This window comes from Pezoporus flaviventris, unplaced genomic scaffold, assembly GCF_033815535.1.
Source record: "Pezoporus flaviventris isolate CSIRO_AGI_PZ_B2104156 unplaced genomic scaffold, CSIRO_AGI_Pfla_v1 ptg000070l, whole genome shotgun sequence".
NCBI lineage: Eukaryota > Metazoa > Chordata > Aves > Psittaciformes > Psittacidae > Pezoporus > Pezoporus flaviventris.
This window is the reverse complement of record NW_026892618.1, coordinates 1,123,447-1,149,649: the sequence shown is the minus strand read 5'-3', so window position 1 is coordinate 1,149,649 and position 26,203 is coordinate 1,123,447. Positions and strand designations below refer to the sequence as shown.

General features: G+C 40.2%; 1 protein-coding gene across 3 annotated transcripts in view; it reads right to left on the bottom strand.

Annotated features, from left to right (window-relative positions):
• Positions 1-4,181: 4,181 nt before the first annotated feature.
• Positions 4,182-26,203, bottom strand: part of PHF21B (PHD finger protein 21B) — a 166,088-nt gene continuing 144,066 nt past the window's right edge. For all 3 annotated transcript variants that reach the window (XM_061472038.1, XM_061472040.1, XM_061472039.1), the window contains 8 exons: positions 23,556-23,607; positions 17,385-17,461; positions 14,866-14,920; positions 11,345-11,367; positions 9,840-9,998; positions 8,763-8,838; positions 7,763-7,866; positions 4,182-5,451 (listed from right to left, as the gene is read on the bottom strand). In XM_061472038.1, the coding sequence (XP_061328022.1) occupies positions 5,227-5,451; positions 7,763-7,866; positions 8,763-8,838; positions 9,840-9,998; positions 11,345-11,367; positions 14,866-14,920; positions 17,385-17,461; positions 23,556-23,607 (771 nt within the window). In that variant the 3' untranslated portion in view covers positions 4,182-5,226. The remainder of the gene's footprint in view (positions 5,452-7,762; positions 7,867-8,762; positions 8,839-9,839; positions 9,999-11,344; positions 11,368-14,865; positions 14,921-17,384; positions 17,462-23,555; positions 23,608-26,203) is intronic.

Genomic DNA, 26,203 nt, shown 5'->3' with positions numbered 1-26,203 from the left:
GAAATTATTGTTTCCAGCCTCCTCAAATGGAAAATAATGAACCTAGCATCAGCCTGATTCTCAGGGCAGTGCTTTAGCCATGGCTCTTTCTTGGCACCCTGGGCTCTCCTTACATCTCCCTCGGCTCCCTGAGAGGGAGGTAAGCGTGCAGGAGTTGAAGAGTACAATGAGTGAGCCAGACCACCCGCTCTCTGGGCCAGCCCACCTCCCCAGCGGGCGATGAAGAGCCGCAATCACGGGAGCACATCTGCTCTGCAGTCTAGCCACAACTGTGGCGGGGGGCAGGAGTACCCATGATCAATGGAATAGCGCCGTTCCCACACGGAACGGACAAAGCACAGCCACAGAGATGTTCATGGTGAAGTCTGCATCTCGGCAATGGGAGGATGCCTTTGTCAACGGCAACTGGCCTACCGGTCAGCTGTGCTTCCAGCATGAATATTGAGGGGAAAGGCTGCTTACTGCTGTGTATCAAGCCCAAAGATGAAATACAGAAGTGAATTGAAATTTCTGTGGTAACTGCTTAATGAGAGAGGCTGATAATCAAAGGTTGGGGTGTAGCATTTTGGCTGTATTTAAACAGCACTGAAGTAATCTGCAAGCCGCCAGTACAAATGCAACAACAACTTCAAAGAGCAATGGCATCTTTTCTCTTTTCCCTCTCCCTGGCTAGAATCTCTGTATGCCTGTGTACGCTTTGTAGTGTTTTTTTTCTATCATCATGACAATTTAATTTTTTGTTTGCTTTTTTAAGAGAGAAAAAAAAAACAACAACCCACCCTTTTGCTTTAATGATATTCACCATGGTGAACTTAAAAGTGGCTTACAGAAGCGGAGTCTGGCATTTTCTGTTTGCACCAGTCAGTCACTAGTGATTGATCTCAGAAGCCAGGCTTCATTTTCGAAGAAAAATAAGCTGCAGTTGGCAAAACCTGATTAAAGTGAGTGGAGTTTTATCTGATGTGGCTGTTGCCGCTCATTTCAGTGTAATGTCTCTCTTTTCAACTACAGAGGACCTGCAGAACACAGAACAAAAAGTATGCATCACATTATAACACACTCTTCTAAAAGTTTAAGTGTTCCTAATAGGCCATCAAACTGCTAGGAAACCAGCAGCCATGGGTATGTTGTTGGCACATAGCATAAACTCCTCATATAGGTGTTGTAGAGTTTGTGCTGTCATCCTTACATAGAGGTCTACCTCAAGAGAAGCTGCTAGTTAGACTGATGCTACCGTTAAATTAAAATTGCTGCCAGAGATCATGAACTAAATATAAAAATAATGGTAGGATCTTGACTTTGTTTAGTGATTTGGGGGCTTTTAGGGAGGAGTGGATCCATTGTAGTTTCTCCCTCTAAGAGTATGAAGCCCGAAAACATCTGGGACCCTGACACAAGCAAGCCGTGCCACTGTTCCTCATTCTGCTCACTAGGAAGGGCTGATATCACTCCATTTTACTTCCCAAAAAAGAGAAAAGTTCCTTTTCCTCTCATTTCTGGGGAAGGGGAGGCAGTGAGAGAAGGAAGAGTAGGTGAAATTACATTTGAAGAGGTGCAAATCTAAAACTGACAGTCTTGGAGGCAACACATTCAAATGGGTATTTGCAGAGTAGCTCCTCTGCACTACAGCTAATGGCATGTGAAAAGGTCCTACGCACAGAAAACAGTCTGACATGTTAAAATAAAGAGCTCTGAAGCTGTGAAGTCTGGCGCAGCTGTAAAAATAACTTTTGCTTTGGGAGGGGAGGCTGGGAACCCTGCAGCTCCCAGTTCTTCTCAAAGACAATGCCCGGTGCCGCAGCGAGGAACGCGGAGGCTGCCATGGCTCCTACAAATCTCCACCAAAACCTCAATTTAAATTACTGTTGAAGATTAAAGGCTAGCGTAAGCCTACACTCCCTTGCAACCACATTAATTATTAAGGCAACATGCAGAGCTCTGTAATTGGCTGCTGTCTGTTAGAACAGTGCTGAGTTTATAGGTTAGGGTGATGGCAGAAGGAGGATGATGATGATTACATACGATTTCTGGGTTTGCTGGTTTGGGGGAGAGGTCTCTTCTAAAATTGGAAGCTATGTGAAGAAAAATCAGGATGCCCTTCCCATAGCAGATGCCAGGAGAGAGGAGGGAGTAGCCTAGATGAAGGCAAAGCAAGGAAGCTCCTCCTGCTAACTGCAGCCCAAAATTAAATGGTGATGATGCCAGGAAGTGAAGATGAGGCAACAGTTCTGCTCCCTTGGACAACCAAACTTATAATACCCTTTCTGTCTACCCCTAGAAAACAAACCCCAACCCTGCTTCTGCTCTGCATAAGCATTAGCCACTGTGGAAGTTTTTATGCAGCTGTAACATTGCCTTGCTTTCATTTGGTTCATCCTATCGGGAAGTTGTCGCCTCCCCTGGCCAGAAACCAGACAACTCCTTTGAGGGACTTCACTACATTTGCAAACACCTTTACAAAATGGACCCACCACACATTTGAGGAGCACCTCAGAGTCTGAAATCAATGCCCACGGGTCTGTCAGTGGATCTGCTTCAGCCAACTGTTAGTCCTCCATCCACAGCAAACCCCTCTCCAGTAACCCGCCCTAAGAAAAGACCACACTGCCCACAGCATGCACAAGGGACATAAGGAACACACGTGTAGACAGCTTGGCTGATGTGCAGCACCATGTCACCCTGTGATAACCTTTGTCTGCCTTGGAGCCCCAGGCTTGCTCCTGAGCTGACTCAGCCCATCTCAGTTTGGGCCAGGCCCACTGCAGTGTTTAAATACCAGTGAAAACTTCAACAACACAACCCACAAGAGATGCAACAGGAAAAAGGAGAGATCTGAGGTACTATCAACATCTCTGCATACAGATCCAGGGAAGAACGGGGCAGGAAATGATTCCAGCCGGTTGCAAGCCAAGAAAGGGAGTGGACAGACTGCCATCTTCCTGGAAGAAGGCAAGCAGAAAGTACTGTAGTCGTTCTGGCATTGTTTAAACCTGAAAATTGAAGACAGCAGTGGAGAAACCAGCACTGGTCACTTTTCCTCCTCATCCAGAGTCTGGCCATGGAAGGGGTCACAGCATTTGTCCCTGGGCAGGACACACTGTGTCCCCTCAGCAGCAAATATCACCATGACGACAATGCCATTAAATTGTCAATCGAGTTTAATGCATCATAAAGAAGTAAAACTACATTGGCATATTTAAGACAAACACTTTTTTTTCTATGCACACTATCCACTGGACAGTCCCCTTTCCAAAATAACTACTTTTAACAGTCCAAGACAGTTCTTCAGAAATTCTTCACATATGCAACCTTCCACGTTTTTCCTTGTTTTATTTGTCTGAGAAGGAAAAAAAATCATTAAACCTGAAAACATTTACATTGCAAGCCACGTTAGAATGCATAATTGGCATACAATAACCAATGTATAACAATTGTGTTTTACTTAGTTCACTTTGTTCATCAATAAAAGAATATAAAAATCTTGTTCAACCGAGTGTTGTGTATTAAAATAGATTTGTATAGTACTGCACAGTTTCTCCCGGAGTTGTGAAAATGGTTGAAGGGACCATGTGCTGCCTAGTGATGGGCGACGGAAAAAGCCAGTCCCTCGTGTGGTTTGTGTTTTATTAAAACAAAGAATATTCGGCACCATGTGATATGCTGATGTGAGAGACTAGCCTTGTGTCGTGCTCTGGTGGCTCCTTGCTTCCCTTAAGTACCTGGTGTGCTAATTGATGGAGAACCCATGAGCGACAGAGACGATGGCATCCGGTGAGTGGTGTGATGTTGAGAAAAACCGGGGTGCCCATAACTACCTTCCCAGGCAGGCCACAGGGTGATGGGGTCCCTGGGGCCTATGGGGGGGCCAGGCGGACCCTTGCAGTATCAGGAAGACTAGCTAGTGAAACAAACAGGCGCACTGGGGTTTTCTCAGGCTAATGCTAAACGCTTCCCAAATGTGCTAAGCTCCAACAAAACATTAAAAAGAAATCAAGTTTCCAAAAAAAAAACCCCAACCCAACAAACCCTTTAAATTTTCCATGTCCTGTCCCTCCCCCAGAACTCTTGATATTATCCAGTACGAGAAACAATCCCTTGAGACAGGGTTCTTTTTTTTTTCCTGTACCGTTTCAGCAGATATTTCTGCGAGAAAAAAAAAAAAGAGAAAAAATTCTAAGAATTAAAAAAAAAATAAAAATCACGTTACATGTTTTTAACAATAAAAATGCAGTACAAAAATGTAAAGTTATCTTTTTGGCATATTATCTGTACTTGCAAGAAACAAAAAAACAGACTATTTATTTGCTTTTTTCCTTGAAAAAAACCCAAATAAATAAAAAAGAAAAACCCCAAAATAATCTCTTTAAAAAACAAAACCCAACCTGCCAAAGTTATCCACTATTATGGTTTATGCTAAATCTTGCACAAAAACTCCATGAGAAAAATACACCGATAGCAAAATAAGTAAAAAGGACCTGCAAAAAAGTAAGGAGTTTTACAGTCATACTTTTTTAAATACTTCGGAACGCATATACAGAAGCATCAGCATGAAAATACTTCAATATTTTACTAGAAACGCTAACTTCATACAGTTTATTTAAATATCTGCAATTCTCAACTCTAATAATACTGAAAAAAAAGGATCTTTTGTTTCGAAGGCTCTGTGAGCGTCTGTGACGCCGTTCTCATCAACATGGCCCCATCTCCAGGTCATCTGAATCAATGGGGCCAACTTTGTTCCTCTGATAAGAATCCATCTCGAGTCCTAAGTAGTTCAGTTTCTGGTTATCTCACCAATTTCCCTCCCACACATAGCTCTCAGCCCAACTACTTCTCTACTAACTCACTAACTCTTTGCATTGAAAATTTTCCCCTTAAAGCAGAACTGGAAACCTGTCTGCCCCCCACAAAAGGATATCCTGTTTCCCATCGGCCATTCTTTTCCTGCTCATCCTCAGTCATAAATACATTAAGGCCAACATAACAACAAAAATCTCATAAGCACTGAAGGTCTCGGCAAATACAAAACCACAGCACAACCCACTCCGTGGGAACCTGCTGCCACAGTGACCTACAAACTGGGCTGATTGGTCTGGAAGTTTCTATTTTGCGTATCAAAACTGAGATTGTTCCTTTTCTCTCCTTTGTTTCAGTTTAATCTCTCCTCTGCGCATGTGTATGAAGTTTTTTTTCCCCCCTTCTTTTGCTCTCTGGCAGCCGGCTCTGTCAGTTGTTACCCTGTGATTGCTGCAAGGCTTTGTGCATGGCAGCGGAGGCAGGGGAGGGTTTGATCCAGGGGACAGTTAGCAGGGAGGAGGTGGTGGTGGTCGTCATGGTAACCTGAATCATCTGCTCGTTTTGTATCAGTCTAATGAGGGTTTTGAGACGTTCCAGTGATGACTGAGTCCCTTTCTGCTGGGCCAACAGGCTGGTTTTTAGCTCTAAGCATTTCTGTCAAATAAAGAGAAGGGGAGAGAGAAGGAAAGACTGAGAATACATTCAAATTGGTGTCAAACATCTCTCCAAACATCCTTTTTTTGTCTTGAGTGCATGTCCTACGCAAATGAAGCATATTCTCCTTTGGGGATAGCAAAACCACAGCTTAACGAATGGAGCAATCACCAATGCTGCATACACTGCAGAAACTGTCTAAGGTAACGATATTCGTCCCAGTACAAGTGCATTCGGAGGATGTTTCCGATCTCAACCTGCAGACAGCCTGGCAGAAATGCCTTCTGAACTCCAAATTGATTACTGGCATGGGACTGTAATAGCTGTATTACTGAGAACTACCAAAAGCAACAGTGAGTTCTCTAAATCCTACCAAAAGGCATTGATAAGCGCTTGAAGGATAAACCTCACCATGATGCATTTCATACGTGCCACACATTTTAGGGAGTCAGTACTGTGACGCTAAGTTGATCTCTCTGAAGATAATGTCAATATTTTTTCTGGCGGAAAATTTGATCTAAGACACAAGAAAGGCTTTTCCTATGGGGTGGCCAAACTGAAGCCCACAGTCATGAAAAACATTTCATACAAACCTACGTGGAAATGAGCGTGAGACCAAGAACCAAACAAAGGATTCCCAAATCTCCCTCTTCTCCATGAAGGCATAAGAATCAGTAATTCTCCTTTCCCTCCCCAACCACATACTGCTACAGCTAACATCCCATTCTCTACACTGTCAACTGGCCTGTCAGGGACTATATGAGAGCACAAAACCCTGAGCCTGTCAGCCAGATGGAAGAGGATGGTGGCCTCTAGTATCTGAAACCTCCTGTTTTCTTTCTCTCAGATGGCCCAGGGGTCTTGCAAAACCGGTTACTTGCTCTTCTCTGGCTGTAGTCTAGACTGCTAAGGGCAGGGGGGATTCTCTAGTCCTGAGGAAGCAGGAAATGATGACCTGAAAGTCAAGCTGTTTGAAAAGGCAACCATGTGGAGCTGCTCAGAGGTTTGTTTAGAAAGATGAAATCTCAGGTGAAGGATAAATCGTGTTCTGTTTTTACCAAATAACACCATTCCACCTGTGGTGTATATGAGAGTATTCTCTGTAATGTAAATCTCTGTTAAGGTAAATATCAGAAATGAAATTGCTCTGTGCCAGAACAACTTTAATTGTTTTTCTCCTTTCGAGTGGATGCATCTCCAATAAATACAATCATTGTCTGATATTACAATTCAAATAAGACAGTGCTGCCCACTGAAAGAACCTGATTCTGCCTAGGTAGAAACTTCCTGATTTCGACAGCCTTGACATACACCTGATAACTGACTGCATCCTCAAATGCTTTTCTTTTTCCAAACACCTCATCCCACTGCACTCTCCTACATACTAAAGCTACTCCGTACCCCAGAGTCACTTCTTCATACATATGTGTGTTTCCATTAGTGCTGATGGTGGCTATACCCACTTCCCCACTGTGATGTCTTTTAATAAGTTATTGCTTTTCCTTCCACTCTATTTTAAGTGTGATAAATATTTTAACATGCCTCCTCTGGATAACTGCAATGGTAAAACAAGTAGTGACCAGTTACTCCTGCAGCTGCCACTTTGATTTTTCCAGGGTAAGAAAGTTTCAAATAATTTATTAAGCTTCCCCTTATGAGTGGGCCTGAGGTGAGGTTGCCCCAAATAAGTTCCTTCAGCCATGGAGGATAGGAATTATGGCTTTTCATTCATTACTGCCAGAGACTGGTCCTCATAGCATGGTACATCGTGGGAGACATCTCCAGCCAACATTTAGCTTTGGAAGGAGTTCATGGAGAAATGATTGTGAATCCATTTCCAGTTATGGAGTGGCTGTTACAACATTCATCCAGTGAGTCAAATAAAGATGGTTATTTCTACCTAATCTCAAGAGTTTTGAGCTAATAGACATGCAGGCACCACTGGAGGACACGGTTCTGACTAAACTTTTCACCTGGAGAATGGAAGTGCCTTAAAGTCAATGGGTAGATAAGAGCTGTGTATGGCACTACAAAGGCGGCATCCATGGCTATTTTGGGAGGAGGAGAAGGAGGAGTAGTTGTGTGCAACAGGAATTCAGGCGATTTCTCCTCCTCAGCCTGCCAAAGCAGCTTGCTTTTGTGCATTAAGGAAATCTCCATGATTTTCCTCAGAGAGAAACTCATTCATACTTGAACATCTACAGCCTGGGAGCATAAATCATTTTCTACCCACAAAATACCGTTTTTTCAGGCATAAATACTTTATCAGCATCTCTGCAGGAGACTCCGTGTCCCCAGTCAGGTGTCCTACCTTCACTGCATTGTTGAGAAGGCGATCTTTTTCTTCTAACTGTCTATGCTCATTCTTCAGCTCACTGCTTCTCTTTAATAACTTCCGTTTCTCTTCTTCTTTGACTGTGGAACAATAAAATTAAGGATGCAGAAGTTAAGAAAAGGACACATGGCAAAATTGTGTGCTTGACAGAAGAAAACAGAAGGATGTATTTTGAATAGCGAGTTTCAGGTCTCATTAGCCTTTTGTCAGCAGATACAGCCAAATAAATCTGGAGTTTCTGCTTGCACACAGGACAACCCAAAAGCTATAGTGCACCTTTGAGATTAATTTAAATTAATCCTTAGACCACATGTGTTGCAGAGGCCTCCAAGAAAAAGGTGAATGGTATTTAAGAACAGGTCAATCACGTGGAATGGCAACAGTTAGCAACCCTGACTGAAAAACACAATCGTAACAGTACCAGACCTCTGCAAAGTTCCTTACAAATATGATCTAATGCCCCAAACAGCCCATTATAGGTGCAGCAGGGAACTAAAAAAGAGTAATGGTCAATGCACAGATATCATACAACATCTGACACTAATGATTGCGATTCCAAATAATACTGAAACAAGAACTAATATTGCTGCGGTCTCAGAGACATTAGTCTAGCATCGCACTACATACCAAATTACATGGCTCTGCCTCGGCTGACTGTGTCCCTCTACCTCCCAGCCTGAAATAATTCTGCCTCAAAATCCCACTTCTAGGCCTGTTCTTAGGAACGCACCACTTTGATAATAGGCTCCTCCACAGAGTGGAGGTCCTGAGGGATCAATCTCAGCTTCCTTAAAAAGAGAAGTTAGCCCACCATGAGGGGAAGGGGAGAGAAAGTGACCTTCTGTTCCCAGTCTTACTAACGCCATCCACCTGGTAGTATTACAACACTACTTTAATATTAGTGCTATGAAGGACCCAAAAGGCATCACACATCACAAGTAGGGAACCCCTTGTCAATAGCTACGTTAATCCCTACCTGTTTTATGAGTAACATAAGAGTGAACAATAGCCAGAGTTCCAGTCCATGGCACATTGTCATCTTTCTTTAACACCTATAAACCCAGGAAACAATAAAAAATTAGGACTCCACAAAGACACATATTAATGTTTTTCTTCCTCCAGCCTCACAGCTCTGCAGGACCACATCTAGGGTCCTTGTCTCAGAATTTGCAAGCTGAAAAGTAAAGAGAGAATACTTTGAGTAGCCTTCTCCACTGGGGCTTACTCCTTTACACATCGCTATAAACAGCACCACCTAACAATGTTAAAAGGAGGTTACAAATCCTCTGTTTCTTCTTGCCATGTCCAGAAGACATTCTTCAGCCCCTGACATGCAGATATCTACACTGTCAGGAGTGTTGTCTGCTCAGCTTGGTCCATATGAAAACATGACTGTACAGATCTAATCTTGGGCTGCTCTGATCTCTTGTATGCAACTGCATACAAGAACTTCCCCTTGACATTTTCAAAGGAACATAAATTATCTCAGTGCTAAACTCTAAGGCACAAAATCTAAGCCTCCACTCTACAATTTAATGACACTGTTTTAGTAATCATTGTCCTGTTCATGCAGTCAACATCATTCAAAGCAAATAGATAAATCAGTATTTCTGACATGCTGATCAACAGTTGTGTGTAAAAACCATAGCTTTCGGATCCACTGGTGAACAACGTACCCTTCTGACACTTTCTCCCTCATCTATAAGACTTTCATTACTTGTCTGGCAACCCTACATGCTGGTGGTTTTATTGTACAGAAGGGGGAAAAAGAAAATGAAGAGACATTTTAAGAGGACAAATCTCAGAAGATGTGATTACAGGGAGGCTAAGGCACTCAGTGTATGTTCTAACTCTAGGACAATGAAAATACCAGAACCAAATGCTGCAAACTGTACTAAAAGCCTCTTGGTATTACTTTAGCTAAGGTAGTCCCCTAAGCTGTGACTACAGCTAAAGTAGTCCCCTAAGCTGTGACTAGATTAGTTTAGTGGTACACAAATTCAAGGTTTCTCCCATTCTATTTTCTCTGGGTTCTATGCTCCATGCAACTTACCTTCTGTTGGCACTTTGGACAGACCCAAACCCCCTTGGGGGCAGTTTTGAGGGGTGGGTCTAAGCAGTTGAGGTGATATGCTCTGGGACACGTGCCACAGGGCTGCAAGTTAACACCACGCTTGCAAGCAGTGCAGTGCTCATCATGGTGGATTTCATTCTGCAAGAGAAGCAAATGGACGGCTTTGGTAAAATCGATGCATTGGCAATTCCTCTCTATGGAGTATTCAAGGCCTCTGTTGAAACAGACAGGCTCATTCAAACACAAAATCTAATTGTCTGGCCTCTGTAGAAAACAGAAATAATAGGAACAGATACAAACAAACAAAAGAGCCAGAAGCAAGTTGCATAAATTGAAACAGTGAAATAAACCCCAAGTAATCAAACACAGGGGGAGAGTTGACTAATATAGCCACTTTGTGACACAGGAATTATTTTATTTATTTGTGATAATGTGTCACTCCAACACATGTATCATCATGCACAGCTCTATTCTGAAGTGTAGGTCAAAGTCAGTATGTGGATCACTTGTCCTTCAAGTCGAAACCAGAAAGAAACAAGCAAGAAAAGGTTTCGGGGGAAAAAGCACAGCTCCATGTTTTAAGCCCACTGCTCAAAGAGCAGCTAGGAAAATGGTATGCTCAGCCTTTTGCTATGCACCCTCTTTTATGAACCCCTCTAGAGGGCTCCTCTGTCCCTCTATTCTCGCCGGCACTAATTGTTCTCTGTACAGACTTGCTCTGACACCCGTTCTTCAACAAGACTGACTACTACTTTGTCTGAAGAGATATATAAAATGAACTAAGACTCATCAACAAAGTTACAATGTCATGTAGTAAATTGTTATGCTAATCTGGTGGCAACATTAATTACTCTTTGTATAATTAAGTGCATTTTAATAAAGGAGATACTGATTTTGAAACTCTCATGGCTTGTGAATCATAAAAACTCCTAAATTTTCCTAGTGCTTTTCCAGGAAGAAGAATAATAATTTTGTATCTTAGTTAATTCCAAAAGCATAATTTTGTTTTTAGGGATATTAATTATAATGTGTCATGATAGTTTTAGGCAGGTTTATATCTTGAATTCTAACTCAGTCCCATCAAAAAAATCACTCTTTAGAAATTCCCTGCTCCAAAAGTCTTAATTTTAACCTCAGTGTAAAGAGAGTTAATCTATACAAATTAGAATGGTTAGTAATTTTTCTTAAACTTTTCATTAAACCCACAAATCTGGACTAGCAATTTCTCAGTCAGTGGATTCAACAAAGGGATTAAACTCAGGCCATTTCTTGCATATGAAAGCACAAGAGTTCATCTCTTTGAAATTTTAACTTAGGGGCTCAAAGATTTAGTTACATGGGAAATGTTTCACACAAGCAGTATGAAAGGCAAAGAGAATACTGCAATTTTGTACCTTGATAGAGACTAAAATAATCAGAAGCAAGCACTGAATTACACAGTGATGAGAAAGACACTGGTAGTACACAAATTTTGCTACACATACCTTCCAGAACGCATCCTCATTTGCTAGCATGTGAAAGAAGGGCAAAGAACAGATTAGTGGGAAATACGTCACTGCAGTGAATGCTGGTTCTCAGCTATGGGAGTAATTTCATTAAAGCGGTGACACAAGAGATCAGGACATTGCCAAAATTAATGTGGGCAGGACAGAATGCAACAGCAAGTGGTGGAATTAGCATCTGAAATTTTAAAATGTACATTGCAGGCATCCCACGATGTTAAAATGCCATGGTATGAGAAGGACAGTCTGTTTCAAATTTTCAGAAATGTTCATACTGAGCTCCTTTCTACCTGCCAGTAGTCAAAAAGTCTTTTTTTAAGGACTTCAGCCTGCCTGCTGGGTGATGAACAGTCTGGCCCTGAACCAGCAAGGCACTTAAGCGGATGCTTAACTTGGAGTATGAAATTGGTGCCGCTGACTTACTGTTAACCACACGTTTAAATGTTCAGCTGATTCATGGCCAAAATAGTCAGCTATCTGTGGGAGTCAGCTTTGTGTTATCATCAGCTCTCTATCATCAAACTCCTCCCACCCAAAATGCCAACATTTCCTGACCTTTTGATGAACTGAGCCTGCAGTGATTGCATTCACAGCCTGATAAGAACAAGAACCATCGGAGCTTACTGGAAAGCAGACCAAGCCTTTCATAAAAATATTTGTGAAATTCATCACACTTCGGTCCAAAAATAAAAAGCCAGGAAATTTTAACAGCTTTATGAAAACTGCAGAGTGGGTTGTAATTTTTGCTGCTGATTTGTAAGAGTCTGGTGCATGCTGTCCCAGTGCCAAACAGCTGATGGAGAGGCCTTTTTCTTTGGATTAAAGTGGAAACAACCAAACTGATATTTCTGTCCTTCAGCTCCCTCTGATCACAATGTCCCAGTATGATCCCTCACATACGGACCAACTTGTGAGTTGTTTCCTGCTGTTACATATTCATTTTGTACACTGATGTATGCATACACATGAAGATGCAGCATACACATGAAGATGCAGCATCCACTGCTGCCACTCAGCATGGAGCGCAAGAACAGGGCTTCCAGATACTAGCAGTTTATGGGCTTCCAGATACTAGCAGTTTATGGGCTTCCCTGACCTGGAGTTTGCATCTTTAGTCTTACATTTAACAGCCTTACATAGCTGGGGTTTTTTCTTCCATAAATTTGTCTATTCTCCCAATAATTGTAGCACCCTTTGGCAATGAATTCCATAAATAATCACAGACTTAAAGATGTCACTTCATATACACAAATACACACACAGAGATCCACTCTGATATGACACCACGATTATTCACGGGATATAAATGTTATTCAGATACACTAAGGCTTGATAATTGAAGAGTCTTTTCTACAAATGATACATGTCAGAGCATGTGACCTCATTTCAGGTAAGACATTTTCAGATAAATGAATCTTGATTAATTGACATTTCACTCAAAATTTACGAGAATCGTTCTTTTCTGCACCTCTGGAAATTACAGTTGTTTCCTGCACTTCACAGGAGTTTTTTAGTTTGCTTAATTCTCTTTTCAGCTCACTTTAAAAAAAAAAAACAAAACAAAAACCACAAAAAACAAACACCCCCCCCCCCAAAAAAAAAACAGTTTAAACATTTTAAAATATGTCCACTTCTGCCTTCTAGTTGGTGAAAAAATAAACCGAAGATAGTTATTTTAAAGGAACATTTTAGAAGTGGAAATCAGCTTTGCAATAAAGGTGGACAACTATATCACTGCAGTGCCAAGCTGTCTGGACAGCGTCCGTCTTCAGTTTTCAGAGCTTGCACAGCATCTACCACAGTGATGCCTGGTGCACATACCTAACAAACCCCTACAGAGGTGGGGAGTTGTACTGTAAAGAAGACCAGCTTAAAATTGTCAGAACATGCAGAATCCCAATACAGATACAGGATGTTGGGAAAAAAACCACCCAAAGATACAGGACTTGAAGAGGAATTAACCATTTAAGAGAGAGAGCACTCATTTCCAAGTGGCTCTGAGACAGCCGCCTCACTGGAGCTCTGTCACTTACTTGCCTACTTCCTTGCAAAGAAAATGGGAAACGTGGCGGAAAGAAGGTCAGAGATACCAAGCTCTAACTTAAATGAAATCCACTGAGGGGCTAACAACCCAGCTTGCTAACACTGCCATTCTTTTGTGTTTTTTTCCCATGTGATTACATGGGAAAAACAAGTGCTATGATAAGACAAATAATAAAATATAATTTTAATTTTGAAGATAAAACTAAGCCTGGAATAATGTTCTTTCCACCGGGGCTCACACAAGCATGGGCTCCTGCTAAGAGGCACGTCATCATAGCTGTTTACTGTGTAATAACCTCTCTTGTCCTCTGAGACCCTATGCATTAGAGACATATGGTAAGTAGGCCAATTGTCTGCATCTAGCACATGAAGTTTTGAAGGTAGAGAGAAGCACAGAGAGAAGCACCGCTGAGTTTCAATTGGTTATCCTGTGGTGCAGGAATTCAAGACAGGGCCAAAAGGATGAATCACAAGCACTAAACATGACATTTGAGAGGTATATCAAGCTACCACTGAAACACTGTCAAAACTTCATGTCTTAATTGGAATTACCCCTGTAAATGCTCCTAACACTGAGACAATATTTTGCTTCAAAAAATGCCTACCTTCCCTTACCTATAATATACCTAAGTTATAAAGGCAACATAAGGATAATCACATTTCTTTACTGGTGTTCTCTCTTCTGAAATGCAACGCAAGCCTCTTGCTTTCTCTCTTAAAATCCTAAATGGGCCACATCTGAAGAATTACACTGTATTTAATGTTCTCCATGTTTCATCTCCACCTCCCAGCTCTTTGCCTTCTCTGTATGTCACACATTTTTCCTGGAATGGGCTTCTTCACATGTTCATCATCGTTCCCAAAAGGCTCATCTGAGTTGTTCATTCTCCAGGCTTTTACCCGCAAATTTTCAGCATCTGAAGCTCTTATAAATACCAGATTGGAAGGCATCTTCAAGGCCATCAAATTTAGATTTATGATTCCAGTTCTTGGAGTCAGAAAAATAGCATGGGTTTCAGCCATTGTTTTTAAAACCTTAGCCGTTGAGGATGGACAGCAGTTTCTTAAAGCTGATGAAAAGAGGCGAATGAAAAGCCCAGAATAGTTCTTAGTTTTTAAATCCCAATTTTTCAACATATATATTTTAAACACTTGGGGTTGGTCAACACTGCCTTCTCCAATCAGTCCTCTCACTGTATGGTGCTTACAATATGAGAGATCAGATTTTTCCACTGCTTGCAGAGACTTTGGATCCATTTCTACATAGTTTTGACCTTTAGCTTTATCCTTCAATTGTTTTTGCAGGAAAACCATCTATTTTCACTGCACACTAAAAAGTGCAGGGACCTTACACAAAGTAATGCCCTATGGTGGTCTAACAGTAATTCATATGAAATCCTACTAATAAATATTTAACATGTCATTAGAATAGGAGTATATTTGTTTAAAAATATGCTTACCTCTTGTTGAAAGAAACAAGGGGTTATTCAAATAATTTGATGCAAGGCGTTTCCGCTACAAAGGAAAAGGAACAAACCAGTGTCGTTGAAAAGTACTCTGGTTGCCTTTGACAATTTCATATTAACAACCCCACTAGCTTCCCTCATACATAACCAGCTACCCAGAAGCCAGTTCTGTGACTTGCCTACAGTTTGTAGGCACATACTTAGTTTGCAAGCAATATATTAGGGCCTAAGCAAAATATTTCTCTTTTCAGAGGCTAATGTGTACAACCTCTAGGAGCTGACAACGGTTTCAATCTGCTGAGGTCATCAAAAATTTCCAAACTTGTAAATGCAGACCACTGGAAACCTGACTGAGATGTTTTAACTCATTTAATGCAGCCCATTGCCAACTTGTCAGATGGTAAAAGCTGTTGGTCAATGGCAAGCCAGGCTTCATTAACAGTCTATATAACCCCTAATTGGTTCGCTGAGACATCAGTACTTGTACAGCAGGAATGGAAACAGTACTATTTTCCTCCATTAGATGTTGTTAGACTCTGCTTGGAAGAAAATTAGAGGGGTTTTGCTAATAAATGATTTATTCTGTGGTGAGTAAACTGCTCTCCCATACACGGGTGCCTGCCAGTCTGTTAATGAATTTTGAATAGACATTTCTTCCTTCAAAAAATACCCAGCCTGAAATTTAACCCCTTCCTATGGAAAAAAAAAAAAGAAAGGAAAAAAGGTTGGGAAAAAAGCTTTGAAAGCAAAAAGCACAACATTCAAGCAAAGACATAAGACTGTGATCACATTTTTGTAATCAAGGAACTTAGCATCACCACTACAGATGCTGAGCTCCTGCCGTTTTGAGGGGCTCTGGCAAATAAAAAGTCTAATTTATATGCAACTTCAATTTAAACAATCATGAATTAAAGATCATTCAGTAGACTAACCGTAAATTAAACTGCACCAAAATGCCTGAAAAGCCACAAAATACCTCAACTCACTGATTAGCAAATCAATCTGAGCAGCTAATTGATCAGAGAAAAACCATCTGCCTCCATTTTACTTGAACGGCATTCCCCATGGTCAGTACTTAATGACAGCTCCTAATGAGGACACAGCTGATCAGCCACAGGACTCTTTCAGAGACATTGCTTTCTCCATGCCATCTTTCACTTCAGGATATGCTTTTGAGAATAGATATAATGAGAAGGATGAACCTCCTCCATCACCTCTTCTATCCTTGCTCCACGATAATTAAATTTCTCACCCTGATCAGACTAGAGCCACAAAACTCTGCTGCAAGTATTTTAATAAACTCATTGGGACAAAAAGGTCTAAGAGAAGACACTACCAATTTGATGCTAGCAGCTCCTAATGTGTTAAGTACTGGATGTACGGACATCAGTATTTGCTCTGAAGAGGTCATTAGAGAAAAGTTGATAAGTTCTGAAGAATTGAAATGCCCAGAGCTGTTCTGGAGTATAAAAATCTCCAATAATTTCATAAAAAGAACAATCAAGCACTAAGCAGCTTGACTACGGAAGTGGGTTTCTTCTTAGCTTCATCTGTCGGCTGTCTGCCAACAAACACAGAAATCTGAAATGCTGGCATACCAAAAATTCTGCATCACTTGTACCTAAATAAAAGCCTAAATGAATTACAGGAAGAAAAAATAAATAAATAAATTAAAAAAGAAGAAAAAAAGAAAAATCACTTTCTTTAGGCTGAAACAACTCAGAACACAGAGATAACTTGCTTAAATGGAGAGCTGGCTGAAAATCGATTTCATTCCTGTAGGAAGTTCAAATTGTAACCCCAAACTGTGGTGAAATTTTAAAGGTGGAATTTTAATAAGCTGAATAAATGCATATATGTCAGTTCAGAAAGAAAGAAAGAAAAAATTCCAGAAAATATTTGGTCTATTTATATGCTGCCTTTACACCAGGTTTGCAATTCAATATTATGTAGGACCACATTTTGCTACGACTAAAAATGTAACAGCATAACTGTAACAGACAACAGACATTATCCAGAGCATTTTATTTTTAATTATGCATTATTGTATTTATTATGCAGGCTTCCATACCCCCTGCAGAGCACACTGATTCTTAAACCAACGCATCCCTTTTATGAACACCACTAATAAAAAAAAGCAAAGTTCTCCATTTATTACTTGACACATAGGAAAAGAGAAATAGCAACGCAAGCTTGAAAAAATGCAGTACGTCTGTTCTTCAATTCTGACCTAAAGGGACTGTCTGTGTGGGTGAAAGAGTAACTAGGTCCTGCTTTAATTTAGTCCTTTTGGCCTTTATTAAAACTAAGACAAATTTGAGTTTGAAGCAAGTGATTTTGTGGAGTGAAAACCTGTTGCTTAGCTACTGAGAGGAGATCTTTTTTTTCTACATCAATATCTGTTTGCAAGTAAATGTGTGGTTCTACATTCATATATACTTGTCATAAGAAGCACTTAAACCTTTTATTAACATGAAACAGAATTGTGATAAGAAAGTGAATTGATAAAGTACCTCTGTTTCCAAGAGTCCACTGTAGGCTGGATTTGCTGTGCTTCTTCTCTTTCTTTCCTGACGCTTGCTCTGGATTTCTGTAACCATGGAAAGAAATGTGAATTGTGTGTTTCTCATTCATCAGGGAAAAATGTAGATCTAACTTGTTAAGCAAGATGCTCTTACCCTCAACACCTTGGGCTTTGTGTTCAGTTTCAGTTTCTAAAATATAATTGGGTTGCATCAGCATTGATACTTGCTGCAGTTCAACTTGATATTAATAAGCTTTTCCTTGTAAGATTCAGAATACAGGCTTTTTTTTTTTTTTCCTTCCTCCAAGATGGACTTCTCCTGCCCTACGAGGTTTTTATTATGATCCCTTCAGACACATATTCAGCAAGCATCAACAGAGAGCTTTCAAAATACTATCAATGTCTGCTATTAACTAAAATGAAGCATTTAAAGCAGTTAAGCCTTATAATTCATATCAGATGAAAGCATAAAGATCCTTTTAAATTTAATTTACATTACTTTTGTTCTGTGAAGGTTAGAAAATGCACGGTCAGAATGGTATGGTCAGACTGAGCTCTAACTAGGGCATGATGATTTATCCATCCAAAAATATACAACATCATGATCCCGAGCATGCAAAATGTTGTTACGAGCTGTACACATATTCGTGTCACTTGAAACAGTAGCACAGAAACAGGCTCATCAAATTGAAGTCCTGATCAGAAAACAGTGAAACACAAGACAACTCCCTCCCACTAAGTGATAACACCTATTCAAGAGGGTACTTGCTGAGGACTGCATTCAGCAACAATTAGCCATGTGCATACTTCTGTAAACACACCCGGAAAGCGTGACTGGATTCCTCCACCACTGAAATCTGCATTTTTAATACTACTTTTATCTGAATTAGGATTTTGTTTTCATCATACAGAATTTCTTTTCCAGCTCTTGGCATCAGTTCAGAATGGTGAGATTATTACAACCATGTATTTTAGAGCCTACTTTTTATTTTGATAATAATGTAAGAGCAAGCATACTTTAGGAAGGAGAGACACCCAGAATCCATCTCATGACATGAAGTGTGCACAGCTGGGCTGATGCCCTATTCCAAAATGTTTCCTACATGAGTATTGTAAGGCAAAGCTTAGGCTCTGCCCTGAGGTATTAGAAGGTCCCCATGATGGTGGCACCTCCTCTCTGTCTGGCTCTTAGCAAATCTCTCAGAATGAGAGGAACTGGCAGGAGCACCAGTGCTTCAGCCCAGAGGACCAGGAGAACACCCAACAGAAACTCAGGACACCATCTGATTCTGAAGAAGTTTTGGTATCTTTTTGTCAATGTCTGAGCTAGAGGTCTATTTCAGAACATCCTCAGTGCCTGAAAATGACCTTCAGGATATTGAGCACTACCTCCCACTTGTAATCCAATGATAAGATACAGTCCAGCTTTTAGGATGCTTAAGATACATGGGAATTGGATTCCCAGCACATAGTTCTGGCTTCCAGGCACCCCTTCCAAATGTTGATCACCTCCCCACAGAGCAAAAGGAGCCTCAAACCACTTCAAACTTTGCTTATACTAAGTGGTACTAGTATTGTCAGTCATGTCTTGGACATAGTGTTCCAGTGTATCTAGAGACAAGGCCAACACTTTGCATGGATTTTGAACTGGCCTGAGATCCAAGATATTGATTTGAAACTTTTCATTCACAAAAGACTATTGGCTAAGCTGCCACTCTTGGAGCGATGGATGTGTCAGAAGGAAACTTGACAGACAAGAAAAAAAGAAGAGCGACTACTTGCCAGTTCTCCCACTGGCACAGGAACATGTCACCTCACATGCTTAGCAGGTGTCTTCTCCTGGGGCAACTGAAAGAGTACAGGCAGGTCTGTAGCCACAGTCTGACATGAGCTAGACATATGCTGCCATGCGACTCAGGAAGCTATACAGAATCTCACTACCAAGGAACGCGTGATCCAAGGCTGCTCCAAGATGTGTGATAAACGCCATGGCTGCAGCTACTGCCAGCATCTTGTTAACATCCTCAGTGCTGAACAGGCTCCAAACTGGAGGGTCTTGTATAGGTAACAGTTCTGTTCCCCTGTGAAAGTATTCCCTATGAAACGTTCATCTGGCTATGCTGAAATCTCCATTCTGAAGCTTCCAGACCCTTAGGCACCAGGAATTGCGCCTCAGCAGCAGCATAAGTGCTAGACACGGATCCAGTAGCCTTCCACAGAGCCACCAGAAAACAGATGGTTGTTCTTCCTGTCAGTGTCAGTTCTTTACAAGAATGGGGAATGCTCTCAAGGCCAAAAGGTGACAGAGATGTCACAACAGAGGAACCATGTGCCTTGATGCTGGCAAAGAAATAGAGGAAGCGGCCCTCTGCTGATTCTTTACTTTCGTCTCAATAGCGTGAGCTAACCCATGCTATGTGGTCAGTGAATCCAGAGCTTGCAGCATCTCAGCACCCTCGTGGTAGTGGGGGGAAAAAGTCAGGCTAAAAGCCCAGGCTTAGTCTTTCAGAAGTGGTCACAGGGATACAAGATCATGACTTGTCACTAGCACAGAAAAAGAAACAAAGAATTCAACACAGCAGAGCTTTCTGTGTCCATAACTGGGCCAAATGGCTTCACAAGAGAACTGTGATGGATCTGTAGCTCTCTGCCCTTTTGGATCCCAGGTTTCAGAGAAAATTTCTTTGGTACATGCGCTCACCAAGGCAACAGAAATATTTGATGGAATCTGAATCACACATGGGGTAGATGCCTGGGATGCAGCTTTGGAAGAGGCATCGCTAGGGTACAGAGATAAAAGCTGGCTGGGGAGGGGGGAAGTAATAGCAGTGGGAATAGATGGAAATAAAGAGAGAGCGAGAGTAATGAACTGAAACAGCTCTAGATGTGCTCCACCCTATGCAGCCATCAGGGAGGGCGAGCACAATGTCAGCACTTTATTTATGGAAACTGTGAACAAAAAATATCCATGCTTGTGATATAAGATGTACATTTAAGAGTGTATCTGTTGATAATCACACCAAGATAGAACAAAAGCATACACGGTATACAGTCTTTTGTTAGGTGTTACTTTTGCTATATAGTGTTCATTTCAAAACATGGTTTAATAAAGTAAAATTCTTTTTTAACCGTTTAAAACATTCCAGTAACATAAATGGAAATATTTCTGGGGTTTTATTTTGCTATGGTAAATCAACATGTGCATTATTAGAATGACCTGAACTAAAGTTTTGCTTTCTATCTACTTGGTTTTCTTTTTTGGTTTTTTGTTTTTTTTTTTTTACACAATAGTAATGTTAAAAGGTGTTCCAATAGCCTAGAGAAAGTTATTTAATATGTTACAACCATGCACTGCATCACAAGACTGGGTTATCTTATTCCTTAGTTTATTAATTTAAAAAATGCAACCCAGAAAGAAAACTTAAAGCCTCTACACTGTAATACATTTGACAGAGATGAATAAATCTGAAACAGCTTTTTGTTGGCCGTAAAGCTTCAATGAGCTGCTGCCTTCATCAGTAAATATTCTGTATGGTCATTCTATGAGGCCCATAATGATGATTTATCTTCAGGGAAAGCTGTACCTCACAGAATGTCAGTCAGTGGAAGCAGCTGCATTCATTTACTGGCAAAGGCCTCAAAACGTGCCTCACACTCAGGCTCTGCAGAACACAGCTCTTTTCCCAGTAAGGGAAACCTCTGGACGTTAGGTGGAAAGGCTGCTAGGCTGACAGAGAAATCCATCTAGAAGTGGATCATAGCCCTTCACCACAAAACGAATAAAATGAAAAAAGCAGTAACACTTGAATTAATGATACTAAGTGAATAAGCTTTTAATGACCCACTCTCGATACAGTTTAATTCCAAAAATGAGAAATACATTAGAAGTACTAAAATAAACTGAACTGTGTAATGACCACTGCTTTCTGATAAATAGCAATGGCTGATAACTGTAAATATGACATAGCACTAAAATAATAACCCTCAGCATGTGAAAGCTATAAGGGCATTTTTGACAGTTGTAATCAGCAATACTCATGAAGAAATACCCTTTCCATAGTAAATAGCTCTTGGTGGGAGCCATTTATTTAATGCTAGTAGCAATATAAAAAGTGAATTTGCCTGAAAGAATTGATTCTGCAGGATTAGTATTGTAGCAGTTAGGTTCAAAATGTGTGTCTATGCACTTACTGTAGAATAAACAGAGCAGAGCGGGTCTTGGTGTTCTGGACATAAGTGTTAAATCCACACAAACAATTTATTAGTTGCAATAAAATCAAAGGGTAAAGAATTTTTCCAAATTAAGTTCTCTCTGTTGTAAGCATAACTTGCACTTCAGCATAGTTTCAAATGTTGCCTATTTTCCTTAGACAAAGAAAACAAGAACCAGTCATCATTTGCACTTTTTGCATTATAAATCTTCCCGCAGAATTGCTCTAGCTTTTTAATTTCCATTTCAATCCATTACCATTAAGGGATTTAAAAGGCCGATGGCTTAAAGTTTCTCTAAACCGCTTTCAAATTCTCAGCCACTGGAACATTAAATGATTTTTCAAAATGCACAGTTAAAGAGAAAAGAAACTGAAAAAGGGCAACAAGTCCCACAGAAAACTTGCTGCATATATTGAAGAGACCTTACAATTAAGATACTATTTTCTGCCTAATTTACAACCTCTCTTAAAACCAAGGAGCAGAAGCACAGGGAATCTCACTAAAAAGAAATCAAGCTGTAAAATGGCAGATACCCCCTTAGTCAGCAAGGTATCTAAGCACATGCCTAACTCTAAAGCAAATAAAGCTGAAATTTAGTGCACTGGAAATTCCTCAGTGCTTAGACTGAATATTAGGAAAAATTTCTTCACCGAGAGGGTGCTCAGGCATTGGAACAGGCTGCTCAGGGGCAGTGGTGGAATCACTGTCCCTGGAGGTGTTCAAAAACCACGTAGATGAGCCCTTAGTGACATGGTTTAGTGGTGGACTTCTCAGTACTGGGGTAATGGTTGGACTCAATGACCTTAAAGCTCTTTTCCAACCAAGCTGATCCTATGATTCTATGACTTTCCTGTCCGTGGCATGGATGGTAAATGTCAATGATAATTACAATCTTATGTGATCAAGAATCATTGTCAGCTGACACATATATGAGCATTTTCTCCATATACCAGTGGAACCACATCAACTTGCATTAGCTGAGCATATGACATATACATCAGGCTGTAGACTTTTTTGTAAAAAAAAGCTAACTATGAGAACTAACCCACTCTGCCAAGAAACCCCCAACTCAACTCACACTACATGCCAAATTTGCTGAACAAACTCTTTTTATCCTTCTCATCTATGGTTTCAGAAAGACAAAGCTGAGACAAAGAAAGGTACAGATCTGCTAACTCTTGCAAGGTATTTTTGGAAGGCTGGAAAAGTAAATTGAATCCTATTCAATACTGCATTTAGTTTATGTGCAATACTTGTTTGATCTCATATTCAGAAGCTTAGGAAGGCATGCTTAGCAACTCACAGAAAAGCAGGATGAGACTAGAAGTATGTTTATTTTTTGGCTAAATTGGGGCAAATGGAGAGAAGAAAACCTTTGTGAGAGGTAGTTTTCTAATTTGTTCAAAATCTTATAATACAAATGCCAGATTTTCACTATTTTACACATTATTCTGTGGAACTCTGAAGATGATAGGTGATTAACTTACTTAAAAAATGAAAGGCCACCCCACATGGGAAAAGAGGAGAGAACATGCCTACTACAGAAGATAAGGATAAACATCTTTGAACCTCACTGATTCTTCAACCAGATCAGCACTGGTCAGAGCCTTTGCAGGTGTTTTGCTTCGCTATGGTACTCCAGTTGTTAACATCCTCTAAAGGACCATGATGACTGAGTAAGCCCAAATGCCTCCTTATGCCAAACCTGTGGTGCTGGCTGCAGAACCAGTTCTCATGCCACTTGAGCTGTACAATGGGATGGGAGGCAGGGCAAGTAAGATCACCCATTATTTGAGGCTGAGAAGCACAATTGTGCATAGATAACATTTCCCCTGATCTTTCACTGCCCTTCGGAGGACAGAATCATCAGTTACTCTTGGCTACAGAACAGCCAACAGAAAAGATTTCACTCAAAAATGGAACTGTAAAACAACATAAGCCATCTTACCTTCCAAATGTTCTGTTGTAACCAGTCCTAATGCTACCATGAAGGCAATTTTCTAAAGAAAAAATAAGCAGGGGTTAGATTTTCTACTACAACAATCATGGAAGAAGTAAGTAAACAAATAAATCTAGCATTGACAGGATAAACCCGGTAAAAGCCTTTTAGAAATGTATCTTATTTAAATGCATTGTAATATGAAGAACTTTAACTGAAGATTTGCTTCAAATATGCCTGGCCAGTTACAGCCTACTTGTATGGCTATATGAACTTTAGCAGTTCAGACACTTATGAAGTGAATGCTGTATGACTACTGATTTTACACAGCGCATGACCAAAATTCAGTCAATTCAATCAATTCAATTTCATGCAGCTACCTGCTTTGTTACTCCACTCTTTAGAGAAGTAATTGTGTATTATTATTATTACTATCTGAAAATGGCACTGCTTTTATTGGATGTGAGCAAGCTGCATGAAGCAAAACAAGATATGATACACTTCCACTGAACTTACATCACTGAACAAAACATCTGAAGCATATTGAAAGTCCCTTCCCCTAGAAAAAACTTTCAGAAATTTCTCTTTACAATTTTCAGAAAGAGTCCCATGTGCATGAATCATGAAGAGGTACACTGGTACACTGATCCAGTATTTTCCCTCAACGGAAAGTGAAGCATCTCCTGTTGCACTGGTGAACTCATTCTGCAGTGAGGAATCTGATCTAAAATATTACTCAGAACTCTTGTACACTATATATATGCAAAACACAACTTCATACTAACAAATCTTCAGAACATACCAATCCAGTAATAGGAGAAGTACTAGAGCAGATCTTAAATTTTCTGTCAGTGATTTTTCATTGGGAGATTTTTCTTTTCAGGAAAAGTTTTGCTGAAGCTTTTATTCCATCTTTTAGATGGAAAAGTGAAATTCTGCTGTGTTGTTTCAAGCACAAACTGAACTGAGCTCAGTTCTGAGTAGCACCTGTGGTACTCTGGGGCCTTGGGGACCTCTTCCGCTGTGCTGAAGAATGTGATGGATCATGTTACCCAAGTAGCATTTTCATGAGGTGCAATTTCACACAAGAGATAATTTGACTATAAACCCCAAGCTATTAGAAAATCCAAGCAAGCAAAGCCCGCAAACCAACTCTGACAAAGCAATTAAAAAAGATGCAATTATCATACTACAAATAAAATCTGTAGATTTAGGTCAAACTAAAATACAGTGCTTAAGCAGCAGAAGGTCAAAACATTCTGTTTCATCCAAAGGAGTGTCAGGAAAAGATGTTTCAACACTTCCAAGTCAAAATTAGTTAGAACCTTCTTGTTTTGCGAAAAGCCTAATGATTCAACTTTTCATTTCATTTCAGGATTAAATGAACTAGTAAGTCACTAGAACTATCATTTCCTTTGCAGTTCTGATTTTCATGCAGTCGAATTGTGAAAGCAAGCACACCCTCATTTGACAGATTAAAAGACCTAGCTATGGGGTGGTTTCTTCAAAGTCTGAGGGTCAGGATTGGTCATTTACACCCCTCTTGTATCTGTGAAAATATCTTTGTCAAACAGGTGAACTAACAACCTCGTAAGAAAGGAATATTTTCTTTCCACAATTTTCTGGCATATAACTCTCCCTGTAGATTAAAAAAAATGGTGATGTAGAATCTCACCACTGGCAATTTAGCTATATTCATGCTATATTTCTGCCTTCCTTAGCAGTGGTAATGGCAAGCACATGTGTTCATTTGCATGTCAGACCTTGATTTCAATAATGTTCACTCCTTACATGTCTAAACCACCAGATAGACACAGTGGGGGCTCCACACCTGAAGGGAAAGATGAATATTTGATCCGATATCCACTGCGCAGCTCTGAGAAGAAAATTAGCCAACTGAGTAGAATTACAAGCTTCACCTCACTCCCACCAAAAAGTAAGTTTGTGGCAGGATGCATCTCAGCACTCTGAGGAAAAGTAATAACATTTAGGTATAGAATCAGAAAGTTGGAATGGTTAATGTGCAAGTCCAGTGGAGCGCAGAACGCCTGTATTACCAGAAGATTAAACTGTAGGGGGAACATACATTTTTTGACATCTAAACTAAAATCATTTGAGTACTGGAATATTTGCTAAACAATTTCTTCTCTTCATGATAAAATCATTTGAATACATATCTAATTAAACGTAATGACAGCATACTTGCTTAACATATGAAGAGCAATCATAAATGGACGTGATAATTATCTCACTGTTAAGCACAGGAAGGGTTAGCTTTTATAGATATTTGAAAGATGGTTCCTTTTAAAAAAAATCCCAGTAGAAGCTGTATTCTTTTTAACAAGTTTATTATATTAACAGCATATTTGTTTTTATGGGCTTTGCTATTTCACACTCACGTAGCTCACTACCTTCAACTCAAAGGACTACTTCCACGGCAATGCTGTTCTTTCAAATATTGCAGAGTTGGTATTGCTTCTATTTCTCCTCTGCACAGGAATCTACAAAATGGAGGCTTCAGTTTCTCCAGATTTTCAGTCCAGGCCAAACACTAGTATTTAGTTCATGATTTCAATGTGTCTGTCTTGTCTTTCTTACATGAGATTAAAAACACTGTTAGCTAAATAACCAGCTTTTATAGCAACGTTTTTTCTTCT